This window comes from Hippocampus comes, unplaced genomic scaffold, assembly GCF_001891065.2.
Source record: "Hippocampus comes isolate QL1 unplaced genomic scaffold, H_comes_QL1_v1.1 scaffold204, whole genome shotgun sequence".
NCBI lineage: Eukaryota > Metazoa > Chordata > Actinopteri > Syngnathiformes > Syngnathidae > Hippocampus > Hippocampus comes.
In genome coordinates this window covers 58,034-75,113 of record NW_017808052.1, presented here as the reverse complement: position 1 = coordinate 75,113, position 17,080 = coordinate 58,034, and the positions used below count along the sequence as shown (strand labels likewise).

At 47.8% G+C, this 17,080-nt stretch overlaps 1 protein-coding gene across 2 annotated transcripts in view; it reads right to left on the bottom strand.

Annotated features, from left to right (window-relative positions):
* Positions 1–2,429: 2,429 nt before the first annotated feature.
* Positions 2,430–17,080, bottom strand: part of LOC109508220 (BMP/retinoic acid-inducible neural-specific protein 3-like) — a 27,610-nt gene continuing 12,959 nt past the window's right edge. For both annotated transcript variants that reach the window (XM_019858100.1, XM_019858101.1), the window contains exons 3-9: positions 15,796–15,986; positions 13,254–13,444; positions 8,419–8,524; positions 7,470–7,706; positions 5,562–5,784; positions 3,797–4,139; positions 2,430–3,496 (exon numbers count right to left, since the gene is read on the bottom strand). In XM_019858100.1, coding sequence (XP_019713659.1) covers positions 2,726–3,496; positions 3,797–4,139; positions 5,562–5,784; positions 7,470–7,706; positions 8,419–8,524; positions 13,254–13,444; positions 15,796–15,986 — 2,062 coding nt within the window. In that variant the 3' untranslated portion in view covers positions 2,430–2,725. The remainder of the gene's footprint in view (positions 3,497–3,796; positions 4,140–5,561; positions 5,785–7,469; positions 7,707–8,418; positions 8,525–13,253; positions 13,445–15,795; positions 15,987–17,080) is intronic.

Here is a 17,080-nt window from a genome sequence, read left to right as displayed (position 1 = left end):
GAATAGTTATGATCACAAAGATCTGCTCCGAGAATGATTTTTTTCCCCTTTTTTTTTTTTTTTTAATCGGAGATCCTCAGTGCTGATATTGATCTCAGTGCAGATCCTTTTGTTCCCTGAAGTAATAAAGAAGCCTATTGATTTATTGGTGGGCGACGCGTACCTTTTGCCTCCTCCTCGTCTGTTTTGTTACGCCACCTGGACCCCTGAGACCTTGAAAAAAAAAGTTTGCTTTCGTGCAAGCTTTTGACGATGCCACTGCTTCATGCGCATCCAGATGACATGTGTCATTAAAATCAAGTATTGATTGTGTAGAGTTTAAATCGGATGTCTTAAAATGTTTTAGTAACAAGCTGAATTCGGAGCATACAGCAGATAATAATAGAGATCCTTCTTATTTTTTTTCGTTTATTTGTGCTTATTTTCCCGAGTTTAAATGAATATATTCTCAGGAGTTTCCCCATTTCCATGTACCTATTCCACAGATGTCCACAAGGAGGCGCAGTGGCACTGGTGGCATAGAGTATAGCGTTTGAGCACCGAGGAAGAAGACATTCTCCTTCTGCGATGACAACAACGGCGCAACGTGTGTCTCTCCTGTTCTTGCCTCGTGTGAGTAAAATGCACTACAACGTCCTCAAAATCTGTCGTCAACGTTGTTAAAACATGAGTGCCGAGCACGCGATATTCGCACGAGTGGCGATTGAGGTCGTTTTTAGGTGAAAGCGTGTGAACACGAGCGTCAGGTAGATGCTAACCGTGCTAATGCTAGTGGAGTAGGAGGAGAGTATGAAGGTCGGAACTGAAGAAAAGGCCCAACTGTCCGCTGAACTTCATTCACTAAGACCATGAGAAGATATTTTCAGGCACGCTTATTTTCAGGTCATTTTTTTGTCACAGAAAACTGTTGAATGCCACCGCCAGTTTTATTTTCATGTGCTCAATTTTTGAATGAAGCTACGGACGCTTTTCCCGAAAGCGCGAGTGGCTGGAAGTGTCGTGAAAGGAGTGTACAACAAGATGGGCCAAGAAAAGTGAACCAATCTCGCCGTTTTGAGCATGGTGAAAGGAGAATTTCATTCTCTCCTCTTTCATCTGGAACCGCTTGAAACAACAAGGCGTGTGCAGGAATAGTGGTTATGATTGTATGGCTGGCCGTGCTTTATGCTGTGCGTTCTGTTCAATTATTTTTGCTGTCTTATGTTAACTGTTGTGTAAAGCGCTTTGTTATGGCGGCAGCTGTTGTGAAAGCGCTATTTAAATAGAGATGTCTTTGTATTGAATATCTGCTGCCCCGAGGGCAACGAAACGGGGAGCCAAACTTTTCAAATGTGAACCATTCACGGAGAATCGGAATATGAACCCCGGTTCCAATCGAGTCTCGAGATTCGAGAAGTTATGCTGCAAGACGTTGGCGATAGCAACTGACAAAAGGGGGCAGAGGTGGCAAGCCAATGAAATGGGCCACAATCATTCAGTCTCTTTATGGATGTCCTGCAGATCAAATGGCCATATAAGATTCCGTACTGAGTGTTATTCACTGGACATCATTATTTGCATATGTTTATATCGACATGCCACAACGGTGTCACTCTTACTGTCATCCCCCCCCCCCCCCCCCCAAAAAAAATCTCTTGAAGTGATTCAAAGAAAAAATTCAATACCACATTACAGGTAGAGTCCAAGCAGAATATCAAGTTGATTTGTGGCAAATGGAGTGTTATTTTCAGTCCTCAAAACCTTTTATTGGCAGACTTTTAAAGGTCCTCTCATTAAACGGTGCTTTTTGCCTTTCACTTACAGAACATAATGGATGCTGCGTGGAGTGGCGCCTCAAAAAGCGATGAATCACGGCTAGCTGCTCCTGCGGAAAGCGTGTCTTCATCCCTAAAGTCATGTCATGAGTCATGAGGTATGCGGGCGTGCTGGAGCTTATCCCAGCTGTCTTGGGGTAGTGGGCGGGGTACACCCTGAACTGGTTGCCAGCCAATCGCAGGGCTCACAAACACATCTCGGGACGATTTAGTGTGTTCCTCATTCCGTTTTTGTCGAAGATAAAACCGAGCATATGTCATGAGTGCAGCTGCAACCGGTCTTGATAAACAAACAAAACTCCATACACGTGCGTTTTTGAGTGACGTCTAAAATCAGATGATGACAACAAGATAAGTAGTTTGGGAAAAATCAGTCCACCCCTGCTTTCTGTTACGTGTGTTTTAATATCAATTGATCTCCAAAATATGGACACCTCTGCATTCTGGGGTTCATGGCAAGGGCACTGTTACTGAAGCAAAGGGACATATCAAAAAAATTACAAACAAACAGATTGCGACATTTTACCAGTAGTCCATTTCTGTCCATTCACTGGGCTTGGTGCTGACAGTCTCTCATTGCCCCACGGGGATAAATAAAGTTTTCTGAATCTGAAGTCAAAGTGAGCGGTCTCTGAGAGAACGGTTCGGTTTGCCTCTTGATTTCTCCAATCACAATTTCGACTGCGGTGTACGGTACCGTACTCGGTGCGTTCTGTCACCAATTCACGCGATTCCTTTGATATTTTCGTGGCGGGGGTCTCCAGAGTGGAGTTTTCGGAGGCCACACGCCACGTGGTCCTCATCTGTTCAAAGAGGGCAACGCCAGTCAAGAAACACACCGCGGACGGCGCGTGCAGGAAAGTCCGCTTCATCGTCACGCTTCAACGTGAGAGCGAGGCTCCAAGCGGCTGTTAACTGCAAAGCTTCGCCGTTTCGTAGTCCACGGAATTGGGCAGACGGGCGCTGAAGGCCTCCAAGGAGGCGTGGATGCGAGCGACCTCGCCGGCGGTCAGTTTCAGTCGGTGTCGGAGAAGGCAGGCGAACAAGTCCAACCTGGGTTGACCTTGCGGCGAGAGCCGGTTGACCCGATCGCGTATTTCCAAGAGCTGCAGCGTCGCCGTGTCCTGGGAACCTTGGGTGTAAGGGTAGTCCAGTTGCAGGATCAAGTCCCGGATGGCCTCCGGGTCAAAGTGCATACTGTAACCAAAGACTTGGATGCTGTTGATTTTCATGTAGCCCAGATTGCGTCCGGGATCCGTCATCTCCAGCGGCTCGTAATACACCGTGTCGTTGGCGCCGTTGGGCGTGGTTATCCTGCTCCGCAGGTAGACGTGGATGGTTTCGAAGAACGTCTTCCACTTGTTCCCAAGCGTCAGAGTCCAGTTGTAACACTCGAAGGGCAGGTCCAGCTTTGTGGCCCGCCAGTCGGGAAAGTGGTTCTCGTTGGCGGGAATGGACCAGCTCTCCGAATGGCTCCCGCCAAAGGGATTGACGTAGAGGGTGAGAGCGGGCTCCAAGGTGCTGTTCTTGGTCAGGCAAACCTGAAGAGAGATTCCCAGCAGCATGTGCACCATGTTGGATTTGTACTTGTTACTCTTCAGGGTCAGCAGCATCCTCTTCCTCCACGACGGGTCAAACCAGCTATTAAGACGCATGTCGTTGCTGATGAAAATTGCGTGGACCTGAGAAGGAAAATCAACACATGAGCAAAATGGCGCACAAATGCTTTCACGTTCATTTGCGGACGGTCAACCGAGGCCGGGGCTAGATAGGCGCAAATCTCGAGGGGGCGTTGTGCTCCAGCGCCGAACTGACAAATTCCCTCATTTGGATACGGGTGCACCAAACAAGTGTGGAGAAGGAGGCACGAGATCATCAAAATAGGTGAAATGTAATTTTGTTTGAGGGGGGCAACAACAAGGACGGTAGATCTTCGGTCGAAAGAAGGTTGGGCGCCCCAGTTCTGGATTTTGGCCAAATACCTCCAGCCGACGATCGGCTCTCTGGAGAAGGTAGCCCAGTTCCAAATCTTGGAGGTCTGTCTCAAAGCCCAGGTAGTTTTCGGTGGAATCTGCCACCGCCGGCTTACAGGCGCCCTGTACGAGGGCGAAGCCGTGGTTGCAACCCCCGCATCGGGTGTGGTTGTCCGGTGCGCACTCTGCGCAATCGGAGCCTTCGCCGACGACGCAGGGCGGAGGGAGCTGACAGGGGATGTGTTGGTATCGGCAGCTGCAGCTGCGGAGCTCCTCGGAGAACGCGCCCAGCTGGTTGTTCTCGGAACAATACAGGAGAGACTGCAAATGACTCAGCCAGTAGGACTGAGACCTGCGGGAGGAAATGCAAGGAAAGAGACAAAGGGACACACGTTATCCTTCCGCTTTTGCCGTCGTGACATGCTAGGCGCGTGAACGTATTCGACAGCTTCAAGCCAAAGCGCAGAATGGCACCACTTTCGTGGCGAGCCCCATCGATGGAAAAGATCCTTTCCAAAGACGCGTGGCCCACATCGCGTCGTATTTCAACAGCTTCATTTGACAGTTGAAAAACAAGCAAGCCCGAAGATCCCATGGCATGTTGTTTTGTCATACGATCCAGATGACGTGGACCAAAGGTTAGCAAGGAAGCCTTGGAGTCCCGCTCATTTAGACCACGGCGACAATATGCAAACTCCACACGGGAAGGCCGCAGCTCGAATCCAACCTCTGCACCGTCACGCCGACGTGCTAACCCGTTGAGCGCTGTGACACGCGTTTTTAAAAAAAATAATTGTACAGTATGAAAATCACCCAAACGTATCTTAAAAGATTTACAAGGTCAAATGCTCGAAGGTCAAATGCTCGAAGTACTCGCGTACTGCTCGCGTACTTTCAACCAAACAAATAACTGCATTATTCAGTGAAATGAATTTGCAGTTCTTGGCCTTGCTAACTACGAAATGATCATCATGTTGTTCTAATCATATTGATTGTGGTGGTGTGGGGTGGGGGGGTAGGACTGAGACCTGCGGGAGGAAATGCAAGGAAAGGGACAAACGACACACGTTATCCTTCCGCTTTTGCCGTCGTGTCATATTGGCAGGGAATTGAGCAATCCAACAATTCCATTTTTTGTTGTTGTGGGAATAAAGCACACAACTGGTGATTCAGTCTGCGGAAAAGGAACTCTGGAAAAGCATTGCTCATTCTACTTGAAATCTTGGTAATTGTAAGCGTCGTCGTTAATGATACCGTTTGCTACGCGCTTAATAATTAGTGCACAAAATTGAAACGGAATGAAAGCATTTTTTTTTTTTTTTTTTTTGGATATGTGACCGGAGAATGCTCCAGGCATGTGCTTTTTCGCGCGCTGTCTCTCGCTTATTACGTCTTTCTTGACGGGTTCCATTTTGCCTCCGATCCTCGTTGCTTCCTACAGAGGGGAGGAAACGCATGGCAACTGCTGCTTTTTTTTTGTTTTTTTAAATCTCTTCCTTTCACATTTGTTTCACTTTGAAGATAAGATGGGACTTTGTTGTGGAATAAAATGTATGTTAATCCTCAGATGTTTGTGGGATGCGAGGCGTCGCTCCTCCTAAGCCACTTTTGTGCGGCAGCGGGAATTGAATGTGAATGTGAAAATATGAAGAGAGCAAAAAAAAAAAAAATACCTCCTATAATGCAGACGAAGAATTTTAACTTCAGCTAAGCTGGTCTGGAGCGCTGTTTTATCTGCTGTACGTACAGTATAAAATTTGACAATTTTGCTCACCTCTCTCTCGGCAAGCGAACCTGCGGCTGCCGGCGACATCTTTTGCTTAAACCGAAAAGCTTGAAGACGACTCTCTCCGCGCGCTTGGCGACGGCGCGCGTGCTGCTCTCCAACTGCTCGTATCGCCCGTGGAGCAAAGCGTCGAGGGACCACAAGTGTCGGATGGCGGATACGTTCAGGAAATGCTTTTGGGGCAGCGTTGCGTGGAAGGCTTTGAATTCATCTGCAACCACAGAAAAGGGCACATTGAGGCCATACCATTGCGATAAGGCCTTACGGAAACGCCTCCCTTCGGCTAATTGAATGAAACCCATCAAGCCTTGTGTCAAGACTACTTAGTCCCGCTTCCATTGCCACACTCGGCGATCCCGTTTTCTATTTCTCCGACCGTTTGGGGCGCGAGACTGTGCCTTCGTGTCGCGGTCCCCAACCTTTTTTTGTGTCACGGACCAGCAGAGACAAGTCCATGCTGTTTGCTGACCGGCTACCTTTTTTTTTTTCCATTGACAACAACAAAAAAAAAAAAACATTTTTGTTTTTCCATTCATTTCAGTGTTATTTTGCACAACAAATATAGAATCAAATTAACCCAGTCAATTACCGAGAAACGGACCATTCAGGAATCATAATTCCGCCAATAATACTAAATGTGTTAAATATGTTAAGATTAATCTTAATTTGTGATCCCACATGCAGCGTTAGCATCATTGCTACTTGCAAGTGTGACACGATCGATTGCTGCTGCTTTTGTCCGGTGGCTGCCGGCTTGTTTTTCGCCACCCGGCCGCTAATGTTGACGTGGGCGCGCTGCGTAACCTCTGCTCCTTTTTTTTTTCGTGGGCGCGCTGCGTAACCTCTGCTCCTTTTTTTTTTTTTCAAGCCTTCCGCTTGATCACTTGGGTGCCACTTGTTCAAACGGGTTTCTTGTATGACTGTACTTCCGGAGGCACCGCGCACACGCTCTGAAAACACGTCTGGTCAACGGAAGCAAATCTCGCTGTCTGAGAAGGCTGAAATCGTCTCTCGCTCTCGAACGAGAGCCTCCCAGACGAAGCTCAGCCGAGACTTCGAATTGGCCAAGTTGACGATTTCGACAATCGTCCGTAATGGCAACAAAATCATGGCAGAGTTCGAGGCCGACCTTATCGGAGTTCCACATGGGACACTTCACAGGAACGATGACGATATCGCTTCATCTTTCACCACATGAAGTTGCGAAAACAATCGTTCAGCATTTGCCCAAACATTTTTGCCGCTGATATTAGCGGCGATACCGCTATCGCTGTGGACTGGCCTTGTGCTGATAAGCTGCCGCGTTATGGAAATGAGCGAGATCCTCTGCCGAAGGACACAATGACACCTTGAGCGTTTGGATTCCGGGCATGCGCCCGCACTCCCTTTCCATCTGGCTATGAAAGCATCAACTTTGAAAGTGATTGCGCTCGAGGATATTTCCAGTGAGAGGTGACCAAAAACCAAAAGGGCCTATCCTATTTGATTTTGCCGAGCGCAGCAATGCTCGCCAAACGTGACGCCGAGAGCCTCCATTCAAGCATTTCTTTGCTGTCATTTCAAAGTCGAAATAAATGGCTTTGTATTGCTGATTAATCTCCTCCTGACCTACTGTAAGCTACTCGAGGAAAAACCAAGTCTCAATGCCCCCCAAACGCTTGCCTGGGATGCGTTTTGAATGCGTCCCATGCAGACATTGCAGCAACTCCTTGTCGGTCCCCTCTGAGTTGCAAGAAACAAGGACGAACAAAGGATGGGAAATCTGACACGGAAGGTGCAACACTTAGCAATTCATATTCAGTCCCCTTTTCATCTGAATCATTGATATCTGCAACGTGTCCATGAATACCGAGGCTCCATTGCGCGTGGAACCGATGAATTGCTTCTCCTTCTCACCTGATTCTTCAAAATCTTTGTAAAGGCGCGCCCAGGTCTGCGTGATCCTCTCCAGGCTCTCCTCCATGGCTTGGATATCCGCGTACGGGCAGTTGCATTGTGGGAACTTGGCGTCGCAGCCGCACCAGCAGTCGTCGTCCTTGCAGACAAAGTCGCCTTCCCCGTTGCAGGCGATGTAGCTGAGGGCCGCCCGCACGAAGCCTTCTCGCAAGTAGTCGGGAAGGAGGATTTGCAAACCTGCGCCGCCAAGCTTTGCTTTACGACAAGCGGAAAGTCGCTCGGGGTTTTGCGAGTTCTTGCGAGTAAGCTGGCTACAGTATGACACGGAGATCGTTGATTGCCGGATGAATGGATTAGTACAGGAGTGGTGGACCACTTCATCGATAAACAACTTGGCAGTCTCTAAAACTGGACGTGCGGGACGCGGCTTGATTTTTTCTGCGCGCACGATACGATCGTTGTGTCCCGTCCATGTTCCCCGTTTATTTATTTACAAAAGTGAAATGAAGTAAGTCGAGGTACATTCAAGCAGTTAAATCCGCGGCTCAATTAGGCCTCGCATGATCAACATTTTGGAGGCCACCCAAAAAAAAAACGTATGTGAAAAAATGAAATGGAAAGCTTTGTTCCATTCGTATGCATGAGGGGACTGGGTTTCTATTTCCGTTGCTCCCACGGGAAAAGGGTTTGCTAATCACAACGCATCAAAGTTCGAAGAGCGTCCTCAACGTTAATGACGTTCAACTTTGGAGGCTCCACTATGCTAATGTTGCGTCGCGGCGGTGAGATCTCTCCCGTGCTTGCCTCTTGCCCGGGAGCGAATGTGTTCCTTTGTGTTTTGTCACGCACACATACAAAATATCCAGCGGAGTACAACAATTATTTCCTCTCGGGGAAGAAAATGAATCTGCAAATATAATCATGAGAAATGTGTCGAAAGAAAACCGACCTTGCAGCTGGACCTTGTTTTCAGGGCTCTGGACCAGTACTGAGCTAACGGAGTCAAGGTTGTCATAGTTACTGCATCCAAGGGGACCAGTGCGAGTTTCAGTCACCTGGGCAACAAGGAAGGAAAGAAAAAAAAAAAAAATTAGCCCTTCGCTGAACAACCAAGTTCATTTGAAGATATGTGTAATTTGTAGGCTATGAATGCTACTTGGCTTTTTGCATCACAAATCTTGCATGAATATGTTCCACTGTCACTCTTCCATCAAGTACAGATCAATAACGTCAAACGGCAATAAATGGGGACGCCTGGGCCATTTTGACCTCCTCGTGACAGCTGCAGCTGTGCAAGCGCCATCTAAATAAGGACGGATTGCACTGTGTTATATTGTGCAACACTATAAAAAGTTTCACCTTGCATGCCGCGTTGAAGTGAAGACGTACCGTAAAATCCCATGCATAAGACGCATTTTGTCCCCCCCCAAAACAATCCCGAATTGGGCGTATTGTACACGGGTGTGAATGCGACACAAGACATTTTTACCTCGTTTCCACAATTACCAGCACCGACAATAGTTCATGCTTCGCCTGAGTAGGCCAACTTCAAAATAAACCTTACCCGACCAATGCCTTGGCAAGCTTTTACTTTGAAGTTGTTTCCGGTGGATTGTCGCGGCGTAGCGGCTGACTTGACTTGTTTTCCAGATTCCAGTCGTTGCCGCCACACACTGTTGCTAATTTCCAACGACGTAAGGTTCTTTAAAAAAAAAAAAACGATTCTACGGCGCCTGCTGCTGTCGTCCAGCAGCGGCTGTCCTCCCTGCGGGCCCACAACACTTGGGGGGGGGGGGGGCTGTCTGTTTACTTTTCAATGGCCGTTTATTAGACGCAAATGACTGCATACCGACAGCCTGACACACTTGCCGTTCCTACCGATCGTGTTTTAACCACCCGAGCTTACTCAAATGTGCCGTTTCCGCCGGCAAAAATCGCTACTGTGAGCGTGATGTCGCTTTTACGAAAAACGAGCTCGTTTACGAGCTTGTACATTGCAGTACTTAGCTTGGCACGCTTATAACAAGCCCTCAACAGCTACACGCAACGATAAAATGCAAAGCAGTTTGTCACACCACCATATATAATCCTTTTTTTACAGCCAACATGTTAGCTTAACAGCATTTAACCAGGTGCAAGTGACGTATATGTTCAAATCCAAAGGATTTTTTTTTTTCCCGTCCCCGCACACCCTCCTGGCGCTCTCTTCAAAACAGGAGAGGTGCAAGTGGGCGAGCTTGACCAAAACAGTGGAAAACAGGGCAACTTGTCACCACCAAGATTGGCGAAAGCAATTCAAAAGAGGGCAACTTTCAGGCATCAGGTTTCATCGTGAGACGGTATTTACGGGAGCATTGAAAACACGCATAATCGGTCCGGATGATAATTGTGGCTACCAGCAAATCAGGGTAGCGTATTATACGCAGCTAGGGTGGAAAAACAACTTTGTTTTGAGGATGGCGGCGTATTAGACATGGCTGCGTCTCGTCAGTTTGCCCTGTGAACGCGCGGAAGTAAAAGTATGTTGAAGACTCGGTAAAACGGAGGTAAAGACGCAAGGCCACATTCCTGTTCGTCCTCGTGTTTGATTGCGGATGTTTCACGTGGCCTTTCGGAATAAAGCGGCTTCGGCGCGGCATCCTCTTTCGCTTCATTAGCGAGCGGATAGCTGATGACTTATATTACATGATGCAGCGCATCAAAGTGCTCTCCATTTTTCTCTCTTTGTGCGCAGAGACATCGCACTTTGTTGAGCCACTTGTCCTAATCACGCTTGTCATTTGCCACTTGGCGTAATATGACCGATGGAGGAGGTCCGGCCAAAGAGAGTCGGCCGATCGGTCACAATCCCAAATTGCAGAGGGACCTTTCAAACTCAAATGAGTCACCGCGAGCCCGCACAACGGGTACGCCGCACGCAATCAAAGGCAAGTGCAGTACACAGAAAGGAATTCTTGAGGGAAAGGAAAGGAGGAGGCATCCAAAAAAAAAAACAAACATCAGTTGACTCAATTCTCCTCCCAATATTTCAATCGCATCATAAACGCCCTGCTTCTTTCATGATGAATTTTATTGCTGACATCAATGTGAGGAAATGAGATACAGCGTTGGCATTCAGAGTCCATGAATATTGAAAGCATATAAGGTATTATTTGATAAGCCATGTGATATAGCATATGGTCCTCCCCAAAGGGGGGGAAAAAAAAAATTGGAGTGACGAGCAGAGCATTCAATTTCCGGTTTTCACGGCAGCTGCTTATTATATTAGAAATACTAGCTCGAACATTATTGGCCCAATGTATCGAAATACGGGGCTGCTTGGGGGGGATCAGCGCTGTGGGAAATTGCCTCTGTCCGTGCGCCGTTCTTGCCCGAGTGCCAACGTGCGTCAAGGAGTCGGCACATTCCGAGAAATAAAAGTGAGCCGTGGGAGCAGTGCGCCAGCGAAATGCGATCTTAACACAAATAATCAAGTTCCGTTTTTTGGGGTGGGTGGGGGGGTTGCACACGTTTCGTGTTGTGGTGGTGATTCGCTGAAATGAATGCGCAGTTTGTTCCAGGGCTATGGATCCAGCCTAAAGAGCACCTCCGTTATGTTTACCGCACAAAAGGTCAGCCGATTGACTGACGATTGTGGGCCAACCGCTCAGATGGATTGGAAAGCGGGTTTGATGATGGCTACCCTTCGCCGAAACATCACCAAAGTTCCATTTTAGCCCTCTGAAGAGGTTTCAGCCTGCGGTAGACGCCCCAGGTGGAACCTGCTGACAGTGTTACGAAGATAAGAAAACTCTCAGAAGCGGTTTTTACCTGGTGGTTTGTAAAGAACTGAGCCGTTTGCTTTTCTCGGCTTTTAACAATCCTTCGAAAATGTCCAAGGCAAACGTGAGCATCGTGAGTGATCGCCCGACTGGTGAAAACCCTTTTCTGGCTGATTCACATTTACGTAAAACGTCATTCGCCCCCATGCCTCGACGGGCGAATGACGAGGACGCTGCATCAACATATCTATCTGTCGACACACATTGTTCACATTTACGTAAAACGTCATTCGCCCCCATGCCCCGACGGGCGAATGACGAGGACGCCGCATCAACACATATCGATCTATCTATCTGTCGACACACAGTCGGTCGAGGTCACTCTTAGCCAATGGGGTGCCAGGAACATTGCAGGTAAGAGCCAATGGCAGAACAGCTTGAAGTACGTTGCCTTCAGGAAAGTCGGAGCTGCGAGGAGCGGCCCAGACTGCATTTTTACCTTTCGTATCTTGAAATTTCTTTCGTAACAAAGAGGCACTATTTTCCCGTTGAGGCATTTCGTCACTCGAACATTTCGTATGAAGAGACGTTCGTAAGTCGAGGTCCCACTGTTTTCAGTTGGTTTGTGGCGTCTCGCCAAGAGCCGAGATGTCTCCTTTCATTCATTCTTGAGCCGGCCGCAACAGTAATGGGCTTTTCCTTCAAAATGAGCTTCAATTTCACCTTTGCATGCCGACAGCAGGCTTTGCCTCTTTCCTTTTTTCCTCCTCAACTTGTTTGATTTCAAATCATGCAGAGAGCGCCGAGAGGGATCCGTTCTGCTACCGTGTGGGTCACCGCCCCGTGGAAATGATACACAGAGTGGGGGAATTATTCTCCTTTGACTCGTTTTTAAAAGTGATGGAGGTGAATCTCCCACTCTGGCTCTTTGCACTTCTCGCCTGTCAGCTACGCAAGATAACTGCCTTTAGAGCATGAAAAAAAACCCCCCGAACCAAACCAAACACTCTTTCTCCGGCGCTTTCTCCGGAGCTTCGAAAATGAAGCGAGCATTTGTCTCTTCGCAGACACGGCTCTGTGACTCCCGAGAGAAAGGCTAATGTAGGTTGGCTAATTCAGGTTCCACGTCGGCTTTAGCCGTGGAAAAAAAAAAAAAAAAAAAGACAGGAAGAGGGTTCGCCCTCTCCCCTGTCACCATAATTGCCGCGCGCTACCTGAAGGTGACAACCGGTGGCAGCAACCTGTCACTGGCACGGCTTCACAAGATTCATTTATCTTCCCCTCACCAGATGCGCTCATCAGTGTTTCCTGCTGACTCAATGCGCCGCCGGTGATTAAATCCTATCACCAGCGCACTGACCACAGAGTGTCATCTCCACGCCGTCTTTCTCTTTTTTCAACGGCAAACAAATGAATTGTTAAGAGGAAACCTAATTCCACATGCCAGCATGTGGACTTCACTGCTCCTCGCTTTCCATCCGTGCGCACCCATTTGCTCATACGTGTCGCATTTCTGCCATGACGGCGTTCGGTTAGCATGAAGCTCACCCTGAAATAATCGCGTCTTCCCTGAACTGTGAGGTGTTTTGCGTGATTTGGGCGAGCGCGTCTCTGGGCCCACCTCGCTCTTCGCCGCCATTAGCACGCCGGCTTCGGTACCAGTCCAACTGGCTTCAGCCGCACTCCGGACATAGAAATGGAAACTTAACTGTTAGCCTGCGAGCTAACGCGCCAGCAAGCGAGCGGGATCACAAGCCAGGGAGCATACTCGGCATATTGAAATACTAAAAAAAAAAATCGATATTAGTCATCATTTTTAAGTACACTTATTATTAGATGAAGTTTGAGAACCACAAATTGAGAGTAAAGTTAGGGTTCAAATTAGCATTATCATGGTGGTACTTGGAGAGCAAAATGTATTTTTCTGTTTTGTTTTTTTTCATGGTGGTGAAAAAAGTTGGGAGAAGCACAAAAGCAGATGTCGGTGTCCCCAAATGAGGTGCTCGCAATGCCATCATTTTACCTTGATGGCAGTGGAGGCGATCTGGATGTGATGCAGCTTGCGCAGCGTGCTCTCCCTGTCAATGAAGTAGGACGCGGCCAGCTGGTGCAGAGCTTCCAGATTGACCGTCGATGAATTCGTCGCGTAATCGCTCACGTCTCCTTTCCGACTGAGTTTCCGCTTGTCCACAAATATTGTTAAGGCTTCCTCCCCTGCACAAAAATCAGAAGTTGTTGTTGTCATTTTTCAAGCACGGCACACAACGACTCTTGCAATGCAACTCAAAGCTTTCAAAGTCCTCTGAAAGTGTCAAAATAATAACACTGAAATAAAAAGCCAAACTGTCCACCAGCTGGCCATATTGCGTGGGGCAAGTTGCCCGTCAAAGGCCACTCCGATCGGCCGGAGCCGGGCCCCAAGCGATGTTGTCTTTCACGGCGCCGCGTTTAAATGTGATCGACTGTGGGCGTTGGAATTCAGTGCCCGGCGGTGGCCAATACGCGTTTTGTGTTGCGCGAGGACCCACTAGAATTGAAAGCTAAAATCTGCAGCTCTTGTCTCTTGTCTCATGTTGATGTCCGACCCAAACAGTTTGAATCGACAGCACCGCGAGAGGATAAAGCGGCTCGGATGCACGTGGCGAGCTGCAACATGTGTTTCATCATGAAGTCGTTGACCATTCATACTGAATTATTTTGTTGACACCGCAGTCAATTGGATTTGTTTGAACAACGTGTGCCTCGCTCAAAGGAGGATTTCACCGGTGAAAAATCAAAGCGGCTTCATTGTTATTATTAGCAGGACAGTAATTGCACGGCAAAGCTTGTTGACAAGAGTGATGGGGTGCGAGGTCCCCCGTCGGTATATTCAACCTAGTTTCAGATCCCTCGAGTTGCCATTTATCCAGTAAGTGCCGATCACAGAATGCACCGCTTGCCGTACTCGGTTGATTTTTGAGTGCCCTTCAAGCCCCCCCCCCCCACACCCCCGTCGATCTATTTATTAATTTCATTCGTCCATCTGTGTTTTTTTTTTCCCCTCTCTTTCTTTTTTTGTTTTCCCATTTGGAGGCACGCAGGCAGTTATTTGGCAAGCATCCAATGGCAACTCCTTCCCATCCTCTTTTCATCCCACAAAGTACTGGCCGCCATCCAAGTAGCTCGGGCGGCCTGTCGAGCGGCATTGTAGAAACGTCCACGAACAATAGTAACCACCTGAAAGCCAAGAGTCACGACCAAAGTTATTGACAAGAGTTCCTCTGCAAACCGAATCGACGTTGCAAATTTTCTTTGGCCCTCCGTGGCGTCTTCTACCAGCGTTTGCCTCAGGACAAGCACCTTTTGTCCTCATCCACAGCATCTTGATAATGTATTCAAACCCCTTTTGGACACCTCACAAACCTCACTGGATTTTTTTTTTTTTTTTTTTTTATTACTTTATGCAAGCAAATGACCGAAACAACAAGGCAGTCGGCGTTACCATGCAAAAAATATATTCATGTAATGGCCCAGGCAAAGTCCAGACCCAAAATCGCATCGGTGTGCAAACTACGGCCCGGGGGCCGTTTGCGGACTGTCATCCATTTTTCAGCGCCCTCGACATGACCGAAAACAAATTCATCAGTAAATAACATGGGCCGCAAGCCCAGTTAAAAAAGGTGAAGGTGAGCAGATTGAGAAGGGGTGCTGGACTTTAGAACTTTTCGCTCTATTCAAAGAAAGAAATGATTGAAAGAACTACACAATTTCTTTCCCGCCGAAAATGAACGAATGGGAAGTGCGGCCAAGAACCCCATTGATGGGAAAAGCTTTGTTCAGATTGTCCATTAGTGTGCCGATCGCTGCCTGTGGCACACGCGGTAGCAATCTCGCCATCAGCCAATCTTATGTCTCATTTTAACTCCAATAGTCAATACATGCCATGTCTTGCGAGTTGGTTTGTTGCCACCTGTGCTCGTCCAATCCGCTCCCTCAGCCACTCGTGTCTCGACGGTTTGTTCGTATTTAGTACCCGGGGTTTGTTTGGTCTTTTTGCGTTTACTTTGTGCCTTGACTGAATCAGGTCTTGTTTTATTTCAAGATTTGGCTTGTTACTTTGTGTCTCATTTTTGAACTTCTCTTAGCGTCCCTCCCCCGACACCTCCGCATTCTAATATTAGCTTTCCTGTTAACCTCTGTGTTGTGATTTTTTTTTTTTTAATTACCTACTAGATTTCACATTTAAACTTGATTAAAATGTTCACCGTAATGACTGGATTGATTCTCGGGGACTGCGAATGCTCACCCAAAATGGAACACGCCTTGGCAAAACCAAATGCTCGTAAATTGTTCTAATCTGTCGCGCTCGCCAAATTCACATTTTCTAATTGATGTTAAAAAATATATATATGTTTCAAAATCTACAATACATTATCATCAACTCACCCTTACGTGAAAAAAATCAAATGTGTGGCTTGGCAAGCCCACAAGCTGCGGTTCCGCCGCCAGCTTCGGTTAGTTAATGTGTACCACAAAAATCAATTACAAATGATCAGCATACTTTCCAAATCAGTTGATCTGTTTACCTCCAAGTGTAGCGGACAACAGGAAGTGAGTGCCATATTTCTTGATCAGGTTCTCAGTGATCATCTGGGTGCTGGGCCTGCGGCCAAGCAGGCGAGTGTTCCTGATGAACTCGGGCGTCAAAGGTAACGGCGATTGCGAGAGCTCTCTTCTTTCTGATGCCAAATTGTTCACCTTCCATCTCCCGAACTCCCTGGAAGACAGAAGACTTTAAATGGAAAAATCAAAACGGCTTCACCGTGTTTATTGAACAAGGTGAGTTAAAAGCGCTACGATGCGGAGTGGCTCGAAAGTAGATTTTGGGTTTCGCGGGTTGTGCAAAAAACGGTCGGACGGGCTAAATCACCGCGCGACGGTGTGATTGCAAGTCGGTGAATGTCATGGCATGACGATGGGACGTTGTCAGCTTTTTTGAATTTGAAAAAGCTCTGTTGTAGAGGTAGCTGCCGGGATATCTCCACATTCTCAACGCCACGCATTCAAAGCCGCCGTCCGTCGCGTGCGACAAGACGGACGCGCCAGGAAGAAGTGAGCGGCGGCACAAAACGGGCCGAGAAAGCAAATTGGCAAACGCTCCAATCCGCGCCGCCGTTCGCTTTCTTGCAAGTTATCGTTGACTGTGACAAGCGGGCGGTCTTATCTTAAAGCGCCGATAGGCCAAATGATTTGTCCTGCGGGCAGAATGGGAACATGAAAGCCCGTGTACAAAGTGCTCCTGGAAATCGCTTTTCTCATCAATTCCCGAGTCCGTCGGGCGCCTCCCACTCGTCGGTGGCATCGCGACTAGCGAGTTTGAATCGGTCCGCTTTCATCCGAGTTCAAGATTCCGTTTGTCTTCTTCGATTTGGGAATAAGTCCCGTGTAAAACTTTAGATCCGCAACCTGCAAAATGGAAAGACGAGACACCAAAGAAGCTTGCGCGCACTTCTGGGGCTGTCACTTTTCAGCCACATTTTTTTTTCTCCGTTAACAGACAACAACAACAAAAAAAAATCCATAACTATAAAGGAGTGAGCATGTCATCAAGTCTGGTCAGGTTGAGACGTGCTTTCTGTCCACCTACTCGACACTCCAATAGAGGTGTCCGAACTACGGCTCGGGGGGGCATTGGTCGCCCGCTATCCATTTTTCAGCGGCCCACTATGAGCACCTCAATGAAATGCATTCTTCTGACTTGGTTTTGCTGTGGACAGGCGGCCAAGCCACAGGCCCAAACTTTGTTTGCAATGGCGACGCGCTTTATTTATTTATGTGTGTGTGTGTGCGTGTGTATATATATATATATAT